The 18,131-nt window shown below is 35.4% G+C and overlaps 1 protein-coding gene across 1 annotated transcript in view; it reads left to right on the top strand.

Moving 5' to 3' along the window:
* The window catches only part of LOC122788885 (pulmonary surfactant-associated protein D-like), a 440,824-nt gene that overhangs the window by 268,251 nt on the left and 154,442 nt on the right, over positions 1-18,131 (top strand). The window contains exon 5 of the mRNA XM_044055828.1: positions 15,871-15,987. Coding sequence (XP_043911763.1) covers positions 15,871-15,987 — 117 coding nt within the window. The remainder of the gene's footprint in view (positions 1-15,870; positions 15,988-18,131) is intronic.

The following is an 18,131-nucleotide window of genomic DNA, read 5'->3' as shown; positions in this document are numbered from 1 at the left end:
TTATAATACAGGGTTGAAATGGATTGGGAATAGCTAATGTGGAACCATGGTATCAAAACTTTGTACTTTCATCTAATGTGGAAGGACATCATCAGACTGAAACCAAGTAGCCCTGCAATATGTGGAGTTTGGAGATAAAATGAGTAAAAATGGATAAATAAATAATGAGAACTTTGAGCAGCGTGAAAAGCATGAACACATGGATTTGTTAAGTTCTGGGTGAGATGTGGCTACAAGAATGGCAAAAAGAAAGGTTGTGAGGAGTCTGTGGAAAGAGAAAGCATCTTATTAAAGTGTGTAAAATTAAAGAAGTAAATATGTTTTCAGCCAAAAAGAGCTTTTGTCTTAAAAAAAGTCAGAAACATTATTTGATAGTGAGGATGATTTGTACTGAGAATGTACAGAGAGTGAATAATGTACATGAAAAGGACACAGAAAATATATGTTCATCTTCTGTTGTCATCATGTTTGCTGCAACAATTCTTTGTTGCTATGGATTTTTTCACAGTTTCTTGGTTTTGTCATTTCTTAACATATCCTGACAGTACTTCCACAGCAATTAGTTTTTGCATGCTTTCTATATTCCTTTTCGTTGTCTTTCATAAGATTGAAATCCATCATTATCACTGTTGTCCACCTCATTTTTAACTTTTTGTTCTTCTTTGCTGCCATTCTTGTCTGACTCAAGAATAGTTTAACTCTGAGACTCTATCTTGTCATTCCATTTTCATTATTCAGAGATCTTTGAGCTTGTAATGCATTCTGCAAGCTGATTGGACCAGAGAATATCATGTATTGCTAATGAAGGCATTGCATATGTCTATCTGCTATTTGATGTACCTTCTGCATTTCGTAACATAGTTTCACCCATCATTTATTGCAACATGTAAATAAGCCAATAGAATTTTACAGCTGTGAATGAATGCATGTTCCATTGGTTGCAGTATGTAAGGTTTCCACCCTGGACCAACAGTGACCTAGTCCTGCACCTTCTTCCCAGGATGAAGGAGTTGCCTGTCATTGGCTCCATCCCAGTCTTCCAGACAAACCAATCAACATTTGATTCACCCATTAATCTCAAATTATTGCTGTATATGCACTCATCCTACCCCTACTCTTGTCTGGAAAACTAGCTCTCTCTTTCCAAGTTGTACTTTCTTGGGCCTGTCTTTGTTGCTGACCACCAATTTTTTCCCAGTTTGACTTTCACAGAATTAAGGAAGGGCATTTTTATAAGAAATTAAGCTAGGGTTTGGATGGAAGATGATCCATCCATAGCTGCAGAAGGAGCATGCAATAATGCTTCTTGCACCTCGTATACACACACTTGCTAATATGTCCATGAAGCATCTGTTCCAGCCACCATGCTACTGGAACTAAGTAGTGTGCATGTACCCACAATACCACCCTCCACATCCAGAGTCCACTCATTATCAACTTCAGGAAGGATAGATGGCATTAGCTGCTCAGTCTCACTCCACACCGGCCATACCTTATCTACATGAGGTGATAGTCTCAGGTCACTAGGAACACAGTTAGATGCCCAGCAACTGAGATGGTCTAAGTTGAGAGCATTTATTATTCCTGCCCCGGACTCTAAAGCTCACAGTACTATAAACATTAATGTGCCCTGACTGTCTTACATCTACCAGCTGCTAATTCCATATTGATAAGATGCAGATCACCTGTCCTTAGTTTTTTTGATAATTTTTTATTAGTTTCAAATCAAGCATAAACAATAGTATGTTCTCAATAACAATGAAAAACTATGTTAATATCAAACAGCATAGAACATGAATTAATTTTCTTAACAATAAAAGAAAAAAGTAAGTAACTAACAAAATAACTATTTACAAAGGATGTCTGCAAATACACAATTAACCATATATTTCCAGTTGATACCATAGAACAATCATTTTTTGTTTAAAAGTTCACTTAGTCCTTTCCATGAATTGTATGAGAAGGTAATTCTTGTGGTTCTTGTTTTTATTGTAATAATCTCCAAATGACTAACTTCAGAAGCGATGTTTCTGAATTCATTAAAAGAGGGGATAATGTTACCTTTCCAGTTTCTTGTTATTACTTTCCTTGCAATTGACAGTATACGCCACAGAATTGGATATGTCACCTTTGTAACACATTCAGGCATTGGAGCATTAAACAGAACCAAGGATTTGGTCAATATATATTTATCAGAGAATAAAGTCTGTAAGAAATTATTTTTCCCAGTATGTTTTAATTTCCACACATTCAAAAAATATATGTTCCCAATCAGCTTTCTTGTTTAATTTACATTTCCAATAAGTGATTCTAGTTTTAGATATAATTTCTATTTTATGTGGAGTATAAAATGATCTATGTATATATTTCCATGAGGACAGTTTCAATTTAAGTGCAGATGTAGTTCGTTTAGATGATTTTAAAATTAATCATTTATCTTCTTCACTTGGGAATTTTTTGTTTATATTCATAAAATAGTTCCAGTATGATTCTTTAATGTATTGTAGTTCTGTTCTTATTGTTTTATATGTTTTAGATAATATGTTGTTACCTTCTATTCTTTGTTGTATATTAATAATTACAAAATCAATAAACTTTGGAATAGATTTCTTAACAGTTGGTTGCATAATCTCTGTTCTTTTTTCAACATATCGTATACAATTTTGAACATGTAACCATAGTTTTTTTCCCCAAATTAAATTTATCTAATATATATTGGGCTGATAAAGCATTCTCTTTATGCATTAATTGAGACAAGTAAATTAGGTTGTTTTCTTTAAAATGTTTCATAACCAACGAAGATGTGATATTGTTTTGTATATAATTTATTGGAAAAATAAGAAACAATCATGCTTTATATGATAGGTTTTTGAGGAAAAAGGTTCTCAATGTTCTTATTGTTAAGTTAATTATGTCTGAGTTCATTTTAGGATTGGAATTATTTATAAATTCTTCTTTTAATAACCAATACATGGAGTTGTGAGGGGATATAGATTTATTAGGGTATGTCAAAAAATAGAATAGGTTAAAAATATCCAAGAAGAGATTTTTATTTGGCAGTATAATGGGGATTTGACCATAAGATCATTGTTTTGGTGAAAGAAGCAATGAAATATAACTCTAGGTCTGGAAAACTAATACCTCCATTTGACCAGTCTCTGATATGATTACTTAGTGTTATTCTTGGTTTATTAGGAAACCATAAGAATTTTAGGATTAAAGAGTTAAATTTCTTTATAATAGTTTTGGGTGGAGGTAAAGAAAGAAATTGTACTATAGATAACATTTTAGGAATAATAATAATAATAATAATAATAATAATAATAATAATGAGTCATCCATAGTAAGGAAGTATTTATTCCAATTACTTATAAGGCTTTCTATATCTTCCAGGCTAGACTCATAGTTGCTATCTATTATTTTTTAGTGTTTTCTGCAATAACTATTCCTAAATAATTTAACTGTTGATCTTTCACTAAGTAATTCTTAAAATCTTCTTGTATATCTTTATTACCATAGTTTATAGGTAGAATTTTTATCTTATTTTTATTGAAAGTAAGTCCCGATTTCTTTTGAGGTAAGTGAGTGTAGTATTAATAATATTAACATCAGGATACCTGGGAGATTTATTGCGCAATATCTTCCATTTGTTCCTGTTTTTATGTCGGAAGACCGAACACAAGCTTAAGAACAGGATTAGTGAGCACATTAGGAACATTAGAAATGAGAGTGATTGTAATGCATTGGCGAAACATATTAAGGGAAATAATGGACACCATTTCAAGTTTATTATTTTGGAGGTTCAAAAAGTAATGGATAGGGGGGCAGCCTGGCCTTATCTTTTAGAAAAGGCTGAGTTGATCTGGCAGTTATGGCTAGATGCCTAACATTGGCCAGGCTTAAATGATAATTTATCTGTTAGTAGTTTGCTTAAACTAAAAGCTCTTAAAAGATGAACACTACTAAACCCTCTGGTTATAGTTATGTATGTTTGCATTTACATTTATATTTATATATTTTTTATATAAATATTTATATAATTGTATTCCTATAAGAACCATTATTATTATTATTGTTATTATTATTATTATTATTATTATTATTATGGTTTATTAGTTACATTTTATAGAGTTTTTTTGTAATACTTTGGGTTGATGGGGTGTTAACTTGCGTTGATGTATTTTATACTTTTTTTTCATTATTTACTTTTCACATTTAAAACTTTAAAATTTTTAGAATGTTGTATATCATTTTAAATCTGAGAGAGGAAGTGATGCCATCTATTCAGGTCTATATATTATGATTATAAATGTTTAGGGTTGTATCTGATGAAGCTCCTGACTAATATAAACCGGGATGAAAGAGCTTATACTTGTGATTGAATAAAGTGGATTTTATCAGCCTGTAACCTGCCATTTGTGACAGCATTTCTCTAATATGGTTGGACTTATTATATATTTTAGTTCTCATAGCTAGCTTATACATATACCTTAGATTAACTATATGATTTAGGATTTTCATTCTCTCTAAATTAGTCTTTGTTTTTTGATTTAAAATTTCTAAGTACTTACTTTTCAATACATTTATCTGTTGTAATTTATCTAGGTTTGTATTTTGACAGTTGACTTGAAGCTTGTCTATTTTCTCTTGTAATTCTATCAGATCTTTAGCCCATTATTTTTTTCTTATAAGCATACCAAGATAAGCCTCTGCCATAAATATATGCTTTAAAGGCATCCCAGATGTATATCATAGAAGTGTATTGAGTGTTATTAGAATTTAGATAAATTTCAATCTCTTTTTGTAGAAATTCTTTAAACTCTTTTAGATTAGCTATATGTGCAGGTCTTACTGGATTTCTAGAATTTTGCTTTAGTATGAATTAGCAGGTTATTGCATTATGGTCAGAAAGTGGACATGTTATAGTCTTTACTCTAAACTATTTTTAAATATATATATATATATATATATATATATATATATATATATATATATATATATATGTATATATATATATATATATATATATATATATATATATATATATATATATCTAGGGCTTCTGAATGAAAGTTCAAAAGCATGAATCCATTACCACCAAACACACTTTAACGAAAATGCTTTCATCAAAAAAGTGCTTTTGTTAAAGTTTGTTAAAAAATACCCCACAAAATCTACTTGAATGCAGAGGGATGAGCCCCCCTGCACCCCCCCACCCCCACTTTAATATTCTCACTCTGAGGTCGCAGCACAGTGGGAAAAAGGGAATTTTCCCGTACTGCAATGTAGTACAACTGGAACAATAAGCATACTTACGTAAAAGTGCTGCTTCGGTGAACAGCACTTTCGTGCAAATATGCTCACCAAGTTGGGATTCGGTGAAAGATGCAATCGAGCATCTGTACAGATCCCATATATATATTTATATATATATATATATATATATATATATATATATATATATATATATATATATATTCTATCAGTTCTTGCTTGCGTTCCATGCCTATGAGAGTAGTGAGTGAAGAAAAGTGAATCTGGGACTGCATAATCTTGAATGTCATTGAGTTGTCCTAGATCAATACATTTTTTAGGTTATTTGGCAGTTGAAGAAAGTTTTCTTTTTTGGTCGAGTTTGAATCTTCCTCATTTGTTATACAATTGAAATCTCCTGCTATTATAAGACTGCCTTTTAATTGATTTATGATGTGTTCTATTTGCTTCTTTACACTTCTTACTCCTATCCCAGGGAACCAATATAGATTTATGAGTGGTAATATTTCTTATTAACTTTCAATGTAATCGAACACATTAGGCCTTTATCATCTTTATAAGTTATAAGTATTGATTGTTTTAGTTACAAGGATGGTGTTTTTCCAGATTAATGTTACACCTCTTCTTTTTGAGTATGGTGTGAGCTTGATAGTACAGTATACATTTTGGGATTGAGTCTATTAATAAGAGATTGCAGAAAGTGCGTCTCTTGTAAAAAATAATCCGGGAATTGAGTGATCTTAAGTACCTAAATAGATTCCCTCTCTTGCAAACTTTATTTAGACCATTAATATTTAATGATATACAATTTAAACAACTCATGATGTTAAGTCAATGGGGTTAAGACTTCTTTTTTATAAAAATCATAGACTGTATAATTTTTATAATCACTCCACTATATATTGGTATCTCATGAAAGAATATGTAAGCATTAACTAAACTTATAGATAAAGAGATTATATGAAAGATTTGTATACACACCCTGAGCCTTGGACTAGCTCTTATTAACTGTAAAAATAACCTTACAACCCCCCCCCCCGGAGTCTAAAACTCCCTGCACAGATAGTAATACTATCCAAGCATTTTCTTCCATTCAACAGTAACTAAAGGAATTCTAACCATTACTCTGCTACTAATTCAGTAATTATTCTTATTATTAAATATAAGAATTAACAAAAATATATCATCAATTCACTCTCTAGGACATATAATAAATTAAAAGAGTTTGAAGGATAAACCTTGTTCTCCTTATATTTTATCAACATTTTGTTAAGAAATAAATTCAAGAAGAAAACATATATTTCATAGTATAAGAGTGCAAAAAGTGTTATCTGATCATTATAGATTTCACTCAACTTTTTACGATTAAAATCTTCATTTTAAAACATATTTATGGATCATAAGTACTTACTTATTTCATACTTTGTGATTGCCACTTCCTTCTCTCATCACTCCTCTTTTTAAACCCCCTTTTTATTGTAGATATGTGAGAGAAGACATTTAAATTCACATTTGTTTTATAAACTCTTGAAATCTAACAAGTTATATCATCCTAAATAAGAATAGTATGAATTGTGCATGTTGAGCAAAGTACTTTAACCAACAACTTCACATCTCTATATATGATTTATACAACCATACCATCAGGATAAACTTATTATATGCTTTTCGTTCATTCCATTTAAGTATAATTTACTCCTCTTCATATAGCTATTTATGTAATGTTAAATAATTTGGAACTTTTTTCTTTTTTTCCCCTTTCTCTTTCTCCTTCTTCTCCTTCCCCCTTCCCCTTCCCTCTCTTTACTCTTTGTTAACACATCATTATCAAGTGTTTTGTACTTTTATATATGAAGATATACTGTATAAGGCTAACACCACTTGCAGAGGACTTAATGCATAGGTTCCATCAGACATTAATATATAGGCGAACAAAACGCTGAAATTATTAACAATAACATATCACTGAATCATTTTTAATAAATCAATTACTGTCCTTTCCTCAAAAATGGCATACAATACATCAGTTGGCTTGAGAATAAGATTAGTATTCTTAAGTTATGCAGTACTTAGTAAATGAAATATTGTATCCGCACTGATTAATATATCATAACTTAGCTTACAGCTAAATAATTATGACACTCATTTAACTTGCATATCTTTTGTTCTGAATACAACAAAGATTATCAATATACCATATTTGCTAATGCATCAAAATGTCTGACTAAAATGACAATTATGTAATCCTAACATGCCACAAATATTACTGCTAAATACAGTATCATGTACTTTACACATTCAAAAAGTTCCCTCACTTCAAAAAATGCATCTTTCAAAGATTACTAGTGAGTTACCAAAGGGTTACTAATATTAATAAGAAGTACAGTTGTCCAGTATTTGCTTTTGGAAACTAAGCTTCTATTTACCTTGGAAATAATTTATAGACTATATAATTTGCTTATATAGCCTGTTGTCTGGTTAAAGCTGTTTGTCCTCAGTGTTCTACTATGCTATAACTTCTTCTGCCCTCAAAAGCCTTTAGCTTAGCTATGATGTTTTTATTAATAAAAAATAATGAGAGCTATCTTAAAATGTTATTGCAGTGTTTCATTTACATTATTAGTAATAAAAGGATGTTATTACTATACTACAGCTGTATTTGTAAAGGTCAACTGTATGTCTATACAGTTTTAAAAAGCCGTTTCATTTCTGTATGCAATATAATCTAATTTAGTTTGGCATTGAGATCTTTCATTATATAAAGATACAGGCACACAGGATGGTGGTCATATATATCTGAACCAGGTGTATTCAGCCAGAGACCGTTGACTGTCCCTAGGAATAATGCCCAGTAACCAAGATTTGTTATTGTTAATCAGGGTAATGTTCCTTCACAAAGCAATTGCTGCCCCTTCATAGGTCTTTTCCCAAAATGGTGCCACTGCCCTGCATGACCAATTCATATGTAAACAATCTGCCAACTCAGTGTTGCACCTCCAACACCTCTCACTCCTTCATCCTCAAACACATGAGCTGTTGAGTAGTGTAATGCCAATAAAGCAATGTTTAAAATGAATGAAATACAATTAATCTGTAAAATTCCATACCATATTTATACCCAGCATAGTCTACCACTCACTAGACAAAATTGTTATTGTCAATAATTGCTCCCATTTTCCATGGTCAATCTCATAAACAACACACTCTATAAATAAAGATGCCATGGGAATGCTTCAAAGTTTGTAAAACTGATGGGTATTCAGGAAGAGGTATGTAAGCCCCAGAAAGCCTTATCTCTGTGGGATAATTTATTTTATTTATTTATTTTATTTTACATTTGTTTACCAGGAAAGTCCGTCTAGATATATGTCCATTTTCAGTGGTGACCCGGGGAGAAAAGCTCCAGAAAGCAGAGTATAAATACATTAGGGACAATAGAAACATTTAGAGATAAGTATAATATGCAGTTTTCAGTAGGGTGGCAAACATGGATAAAACATAGTTGACAACATCAAAATCCTGTGGCTTCAATTTCAGACAATAATACACAGAGTTATGGGTTAAGTCCCTTCAAGAATTCATACACTTATTAGTGTACAAGATTGAAATGCTTAGGAAGAGTTTGCAAGAACAGCGGGTGGTGATTAGTCAGGTTTAAGCAGGAACACTGCCAATGCTGTTGGAATTGTAGTTTGAGGCTTTTTTTGAACTAGGTTAAGGAGGATTGGTGAGTAAGTTTGGCAGGTAGCATATTCCAAGTTTTGCCTACTGAGTTGACGAATAGCGAGTACCCAGCCACATTTATTCTCTTAGTTGTTTGTACCAGCAGTTTGTCAGCAGAGCATAGCAACCTCAGGTTGCTGTATGATTTGATGATCTTATTTAGTGCTGGTGTTTTTTCAGGTTGATATAGTATTTTGTAGGTTATTATAAGTTGGTTGCATCTGAGAAGATTGGGTCACTCTAGCCATCCTAGTTGAGTTAGGTTGATAGAATGGTGGGTCCTAGAGGTAGCACCTGTAGCAAATCTAGCAATACAGTTGTAACAACTAGCAAGTTTGGTAAGGGTGGCTTGGTTCAGGTTAGTATAGAGGGGGGAGGCATAGAGGAGGGTAGATAGTCGGTGGGACCGAGCGATTGTGGTTCTTGCAAAAGGAGTGAGGAAGGGTTTGATCCTGTATAGGGAGTCCATTTTTTGTTAACAGATTTGATGGCTTGATTGACATGGATATCATATTTAAGGGCGTTATCGACTGTGATGCCCAGGAGTTTTGTGTGAGTATCTGGGAATATAATTGTGTCATTGTTGGAACGTATGGTAAAGAATGGTGAGGAGGATTTGGAGGTCGGGGGAAAGATGAACAGTTTAGTTTTGTTGGGGTTTAATAGAAGCTGATGGTTTTCAAACTATTTTTCTACATCATTGAACGTATTCTGGGTTAGGGTTATAAGCTCAGTTGAGGAGGAGGCGATACATATTAAAGTAGAGTCATCCACGTATTGGATGCAGGTGGCCTTGGGAGTGATGGTGGGTAGGTCATTGATAAAGACTGAGAAGAGTAGTGGTCCTAGTAAGGAGCCTTGGGGGACTCCTAGAGTAATGGGTAGACGTGTGGATAGGGTATTCTGCCATAAAACTGGTAAGATTGGAACCATTCAATAGAGCTACTATTCAGTGACAGTTCCTTCAGGGTCCGGAGAAGCAGTTGGTGATTGACCATATCGAAGGCCTTAGAGAGATCTAAGAAGGGAGCTGAGGTAAGTTTGTTATTGTTTTGTTTGGTGTTGATAAAGTTAGAGAAGGATAAGCGGGCTGCTGTGGTGCTGTGGTGTGGCCTAAAACCATGCTGAGAGTTGGCCAGTAGTTTATTTTGGGTGAGATAGTGCATTAATTGGTTGTGGATGCACTTTTCCATAATTTTGGCCAATGGTGATAGTATGGCTATTGGTCAGAAGTTTGAGAGGTCTAAAGAATTCCCTCCTTTATGAAGGGGAATGACATGGGAAACCTTCCAGTGAGAGGGGATAGTGGCTTCAGTCAAGGTGCGGTTTATTACGATCGAGACAGGGCATGCAATGGCATCTGCCCCTCTTTTTAAATAGTCTGGTGGGAGATCAGCTGCCAGGGTAGTGGGCTTTAGCTTGTTAATTAGAGATTGGATGGTAGATGTAGATACAGGTTGGAAGGCGAAAGGGAGTGGGATAGTGGTTGCGGAGGAGTTTTGAAAGGAACTGGTGGGGGTAGTTGGCTAGCTAGTGATTGGATGGTTTTGGTAAAAAAGTTGTTAATGATGCTAGCAGTTTCCTCTGGAGTTTTAAGGTCACAAGTTGAGGGAGTGGGGGTGGAGGTTTGGCCAGGGTGGAGCAGTTTGTCTATGCCTGCCCATAATTTTTGAGGTTTGTTCTGGTGTTTTTGCTGAAGGTGTTGATAGAAGTTTTTTTTGTCTAACAATGTGGCTTTCTTGGTTTCATTCCTTAGTTGTCGGAATTTAATATGGTCAAGTGGGTCTTTGGAGGTGCGCCAATTGTCCCATGCTTTATTTCTTGCTATGATTTTGGTTTTGGTTACTTTAGAGAGCCAGGGGGCGGTCTTAGTTTTGGCTCTAAGGGTGTGGATAGGAGCGTGGGAATCTAGAATGGAGAGGAATTTAGAATTAATATAGTCTACAGCATCTAGTGGAAGTTCTTTAAGTATGGTCCAATAGCATGCTCGGAGTTCATTCTAAAAGCCAGTGGAGTTAAAGTTCTTGTTGTTTCTGATAGATTTATAAAGAACTTGGTGGTGGTTATCTATTTGATGCTTAATGATGTAAGTGAGTAGGCGGTCACTTATATCATCTGGGAAGTTACCTGTGTTATACAGGTCTGGGTGATTGTTGATAAAAATCCATTCCGGGATACTGCCTGTAGTTGGATTTATTTATTCTGGTGGGTGAGGATACAAGTTGGGTATAGTCATGAAGGTTTATATGGGTGGTGGGAGATTCAGAAGAACAACTGTTCCAGTCAATATTAATGTCTCCTAACACCATAGTTTCATGGGAATATGTGTTGGAAAGCCATTGGAGGAAGTCTTCTAGGGTATTTGCATTGTTGCCTGGGGTATATAAATGCAGACAATGAATATAGATTTAGTTTTGTTTGCTAAATAGAGCTTCTGCATTATTGAACAAGGGGGGTTGTTGTGAGACTAGTGTGACATTTATTGTGTTTTTAAACAGAACTGCTACTCCTCCACCTTTCCTGGTGTTACAGTCTAGTCTAAGTATGTTGTACCCTCGTGGGATAACCTCGTCATTTTTAGTTCCTGGTTTTAGCCAGGTTTCTGTAAGACATAGCACATCAGGTGAGTAGGTAGCTAGAAGGACATGAAGATTATGGACCTTGTTGTTACTACTCCTGATGTTTAGGTGACAGGTCAGGAGAGAGTTAGGGGACCTTGCATTTGACCATATGTTGAAGGTGGTAGTGGGCTGGGAGCTTGTGGGAAAGGTGGGTCCAGGTTTAGGGTGGATGCCCCCATCCCTCATCACAGTAAATTGTACAGTGATTATTAGTTTCAGAGTTTTACTTATTTTATGATAGTATCTAGTTTTTGGGGGAGATGGCCTGTGGTCTAGTCAGTTGGTGGTTGTTAAAAGTGGAGAGGACAGGTTTGTAGTGAGCTAGGGGTTGGTCTGATTTACTCAAGGTGGGAGCAGAGATTGTATGAGATATGGGGTGGTGAAAGCCAAGATAGGGCTGGTTTTCATAGATGCTGAGGAGATGTAGCCAAGGCAATATAACTGAGAGGAACAGAATTGTTCTCATCTTGATAGTAGTGGTATTTGGTAAGGAATGTGGGTGGAGAATTAAGAGGGTTGTTGGCAGAAAGGGGTGGTGTATGGAGTTGGGTTATCAATGATAGGTTGCAGGAGGGGGAAGTGGTTTATTGGGCTTAAATTTAGCAGTAGTGGGGTTGGTGGAATTTGGGGGCAGGCCGGGGCACAGAGCAAGCCCGAGCAAAGTGAGGGTGAGGGGAGCGGGGCAATACCAAGTTACAAGGACTTCCAGTATCTGTGAGTTTGCAGGCTTAAAGAATACAACTTTACAGTGTTTTTACTCAGTACTTTTTAAAGTAAGCTGCAATTTACTCAGTTTTACTCCATTCTTTTAAACGTGAGCTGCTGTGTTTTACTCAGTATTGTATTAAACACAGTTAGTGGCTTACCAGGCAATTGTACTGACTGTTGGGAGAAAGCAAGCTTTGATCCTGAATTTTTTACAGATATTTTGTTATTCTTTTAGCAACTGTGAAATGAAGTAAGCAGGGGGGATGTGTTATACAGGCTGTTTGAGCTGTAGAATGCTGTTTTATTACTTATTACAGCAGTCTGACTAGGGAGTCTAAGACTATTAAGCTATATTTTACTATGAACCCTAGGCTAGCTGTAGACCCAGTTCAGCAGACAGTCTAGTAGCACAACAGTCACACTTAAGATATAGACCTTGCAGTCCTTTTCCTTAGTGAGGGACAGTGCAGGAATGCTTTTCTTTTAGTTTTCAGGATGACAGTTTCTTTTCAGCACAGATTGAGCCATTCGAGGTAAGGACAGGTGGGGTGGAAAGACCTTGAATTCTTTTTCCTTAGTGAGGGACAGTGCAGGAATGCTTTTCTTTTAGTTTTCAGGATGATAGTTTCTTTTCGGCACAGATTGAGCTGTTTGAGGTAAGGAGAGGTGGGGTGGAAGACCGTTTGTGTAGAAAAACAGCTGACTGGGTCCTTAGGCACCTGTTGTGTGTTAACTAATGTGGAAATCACCCTGCTCAGTCTTGCCACTAATACTTTTGCTAAAATCTTACTTTCAGCAGGAAATAAGTGAGATTGGATGTTTACTTTGTGGCTTGTATGGTCCTTGCTTTGCAAACACTATAATACTTGCTGTGAAGGAATTCATTGGTAGCAGCCCATTCTCTTTACTGCATCAAAAATGAAATAACAATGTTGTTGTTCTTCTTCTTTTGGCTTTTCCTGGTTAGGGGTCACCACAGCGGAACTCTGGTCTGCTAATAACTGGCAGTAGAGTTTTACTGGTGCCGAGGTGCCAGCTCGACGCCCAGCCTTCAGTGAAGGCACGTGGGTGCTAATTCCATTTCCAGATTTTTATATATTTGTACTGTAATGTAATCTGGTCCTGAAGCTTCAACATTTTTCAGTTCAGCTGTGACTGCTCTCAGTTCCTCTAAGTTTAGCTCCTGATTCAACAGACCAATCTGTTAGTCATTCATTGTTCACTACTTTGTCTTTTTTTCAATGTACCACCATTATACAGACATACATACAAATATTTCAAGCACAGGCATTAATGCCATTCTAGCCTGCCAATATACCAAAACACTTCTTCCCATAATTAATAAGTATTCAGGTTGTTCTTAAAAATATGTAAACTACGACCTCCGTTTTGTTTTTAATTTGACCTATTTTGTTATAAATGAAGGGTAATGTAAATTGATGGGTGTATGTAAAACACAAGTTGTTCGTACTTGAAAACTAAATATATAAGTGTTACTAAGATAACTGGAAATATTTCCGGTTTAAAGGTTGCATCAATGCTACTGCCACCTTGTTTACAGGAGCTGAGGGAATTACTTGATTACTTAGAACTTCAACCCACATGACTGTGGCGTGAATAAGATTTAAAAACATTAGCTGTAAGGCAAGAGAAACATAAAGTTAGCTCACATTTTTTTCATCAGTAAAGCCTTTCAAGCAAACTACAACCCAACCAAGAATTACACCGAGAATCCAAGCCAGCACAAACGCACTACCCGACACATACTATTGTACATGACTTTCCCCACATCTCAAAAAGCACCCCATTCCACCTGCTCATACCTAGCCAGGGTTAAGCCCTATTAGACAGCCCTGCAGCCAGTGCAAACAAGCAATATCAATTCCGTTCTGTTTGACAAGGGTCATTCAAATGCAGCTTCACTACTAAACACAAATTAGATGCACAACTGCACGAATACACTGCCAACTCACACAGAGTTGCCATTGATCCCTAAAGACTACTGCTATATTTCATTCATTCATTTTTGAATATATAAATAAATATATATATATATATATATATATATATATATCTATATATATATATATATATATATATATATATATATATATATATATATATATATATATATATATATATATATATATACCTATGTTAAGTTTGAGATAAAATATTAATACAAGAAAGGGAAAAAACACATGCATTACAGCAGCTACATTCTCATACACCAACTAAAAAAAACCATCAATAAATCCTGTTTGGATCACCACCATTTAGTTTATACACATTAGAATTTTTAACTAAGTGCAACAAATTTAAACAAATTATATAGACCAGTTATGATGGCAGAGAAAAAAAAAGGAAGAAGATGTTGATTTTATATTTATTCAGATGTATACTTTCACTTGGCAATAACTCTCTCTTTCTCTCTCTCTCTCTCTATATATATATATATATATACTGTCATACATAGAATTATGAAAATAAATATTAAATAGCAGAAGTTACCATAAATTATGATGTTAATGAGTGTTTAACTGCTTTACTTTGTATACCATAGAATTGTTGAGGTGTTTTAAATGAGGAACAATATTGATGATATGGTTATTAGCCGAAACGTGCAAATAAATAGATTGTTACTTTTCTTTGAATTTCTTCTTTTTTTCACTGGTTTTCCAATTACTTCTTTCTCCTTGTCTCTTTAATGAACCGTTGCTCCATTTCATATCTTCCATTTTATCCAGTACATTTTTTTTGTTTTTAAAAATGATAAAGCATTGTCCAGGTCTGTAAAAACCTAACCTTATTGAAATCTTCATTTTCTGTCCACATCCTGCTTCCAGTAGATCAGTTCCCATCTCCCTTTTCTAGTTGTAAACTGTTGAAAGATTGATGATGTTCATTGCTGTTTATTTATCTTTTTTACAAGTTAATTATTTTCCAGAGTATGTGATTATTTCTAATTCATACATCTGTTAGCCTAAATATTCAATATTAGCAGTTGGGGTTGTATAGCAAGTACAGACACTCTTTTTTTGTACTTTATTTAGTAAAGCAATTTACTTGAGAGCATTATTTGGCTCTTATGTTTATCATCCTGTTTTACTCCATTCATTTTACTTGTTTTTTGTGATGATACATCATATGTAACCATTTTCTTCAGAGTTTAAACTCAGAATGTAAGAATCTGGGGAAACATTTCAGCTCTACTGCCACATTACTAATGTCATGTTATCCTTTTCTTCCTTTTCACAAGAAACAAAAAATAATATTTGCTTGGGGTACTCATTGGGCAGAGCTGCATGCCTCAGATGTAAAAAGCCCTTCCCATGCAAACGCTTTTTTTGCAAATGTGCCATAAGGGAGTATATCATAGATGTTCCTTATTCCTAGGCCTGTAAGTTTGGGAAAAAAAACTATTTACTGCTTAAGTTCCAATATTTCTGTGGTAAATAAAACACAACATATGTGGGCGTGTTTATTTCTGGGGTACTTTACAGTGTGTAGTTTTTCTGAGTTGATATTCTTTTTTCATACCTAGGTTCATCGGGATCCCAGGGATTAAAGGGCGACCGGGGTCTTCCAGGAAATGCAGGCCCACCTGGACAAAAGGGATCCACTGGCTCACCAGGTACAAAGGGAGACCAAGGGATAAAAGGTAAGAGGTAATGCTCCTGAATGCTGCAGTCGTATCAGAAAGCAGAAGCTCCAGATAAAGATTATCATGCATTTAGAAAAACTTTATGATTACCATTAGGTGGCAGGCAGTACTTAGCTTACCAAAGGATTACATAACCACTGTCAGCTGTAACAGTATTTGTGGCAACAGCTATTTCTGGCTGTCAAGTTATAGCTCCAGCTCAGTTACCTCCCTTTGCTACAGCACAACCTCTGTTGTCTGTAATATAATACATGATTCTCATCAAAACAGTCTGCCAACTGCACTCTTAAATCAGTTAATCATCAGAATCTGGGTCATAACTGACTGTACTGCTGACTGTAACAGTTACACTTACCTGCTTGGTGGTATATTACCTTACTGCACCCCTCTGTCTAAAAACTGCAGATGTCACTTTCTGAACACTCACTTGCAAAGCTACCCCATCTGAGAGGAGCAGATATGTATTTTATTGCATACTTATTTACTGAACCACAAAATTTGAGAGTTATAGATAACTATTATATTAAACACTCTAGTATATCACAGAACCTGCATATTCAGCACTAGTATGAAGCCTCTGTAATCTAGTATCTGATACTTGCAGGCACATAGTCTGCTAAACACTGACTTACTGTGTCACAGTGTCTGATATTCTCACACAGCAAGACAAACAAAACGGAACTGGAAGCAATAAGAATGGACCCAAAATATCTTCTCTTTTTTGCAATTCTCACACAGCAAGTCAGTGTTTAGCAGACTATGTGCCTGTAAATATCAGAGATAAACAACTGGATGGTCAGTATTTGTTTTAAATAGCATTTGTATGGCTAAAGCCTTTTATTTTCTGTGTATCTGAACACCCAGATATCTGTCTGTATTTTTATTTCTTAGGATAATAGGATCATAGGTCATTACTAGGCTGTCGACCCAGAGGTCATTTTAAGCCTAGCCATTTCATTCCAATGTAATACCACAGACGTACTAGTCAATACCCAAGTGTGAATTTAGTGATGACTGTCCATGTCCAGGAGGGATATGGTCACTAACCCCAGTAAGAATTTATGATGCCCCATCCACTCATCCAGGTTCCTCTTGAACAGTGTCATAGAGGTGTACTGTTTCACATGAATTGGTAGCCTGTTCCAAAGATGTGGCAGTTGCTGAGAGATAAATCTGTCCCTCCAGCATGTCCTATTTAAGTCATAGGCTATATTTAACTCCCAGGAATGAGTAGACCTAGACCCATTTGATTTACGGATATTGCAGTAAGTTCATTAGGTTTGGGTCTTGGGTTGCTCTGTAGGCCAGGCATAAGTCTCCCCTAAAAAGTCTGTATGATACGGAGTATAGCGACAGGGATTTCAGTCAGTCTGTGTAAGGCACATGCTGTAGGTCCTTGATCTTCTTTATTAGAAACTTATGAGGTCTCCAATTGTTGTAGGTGCTTAATAAGGTATATACCAGATGGAGCATTATACTTAATTATGAACTGGATAAGTGCCGAGTTTGGGGGGTATAACTTCTTTTGCTCTTGAGGCAATGCCTGTACTAATCAAGTGAGCTACATGAAAAGCTTTCCTTACAATGATAGGTACATGGTGGTTGAAGTTAAGGTCACGGTCAACTTGTGATCCCAGGTCCCTTACCACTTCATGTGCACTTAGAGTATTGTTATTGATTTGATAGTGTGAAGGGACATTGTTTGTGCCAAAGGGAATGATGATGCATTTCTTTGCATTCAGTTTGAGACTGTGACTAATACACCAGTCGTTGGTCTGTGTGAGACCATCCTGGAGTATACTGACATCATTTGAGGATTCAATGATTGCACCTAGTTTGCAATCATCTGCAAACTTGGTCAGCCATAATCCTTTAGTTTTGATCTGAACTTCTGAGAAGTATACACTAAATAGTAGGGGGCCCAGCACTGACTCCTATGGCACCTTGCTGGTAACAGGTCTGCTGGTTGTTGTGGAGTCACTCACTTTGATAGTATGTGTCCAGTTTGTGAGACAGTTGGCAACCTATCTTAGTACGAGGGGGTTTACATTCAGTTTGCTAAGTTTATCAGTAATGCCTGAATGTGGGATTTTGTCAAAAGCCTTTGCCAAGTCAAGGTATGCTGTATGCACAGATTTGCC

The sequence above is a fragment of the Protopterus annectens genome, chromosome 14.part0 (genome assembly GCF_019279795.1).
Source record: "Protopterus annectens isolate FY-2018-M chromosome 14.part0, PAN1.0, whole genome shotgun sequence".
Classification (NCBI taxonomy): domain Eukaryota; kingdom Metazoa; phylum Chordata; order Ceratodontiformes; family Protopteridae; genus Protopterus; species Protopterus annectens.
Note: the sequence above shows the minus strand (reverse complement) of the source record. Positions and strands in the feature narration are given on the sequence as shown.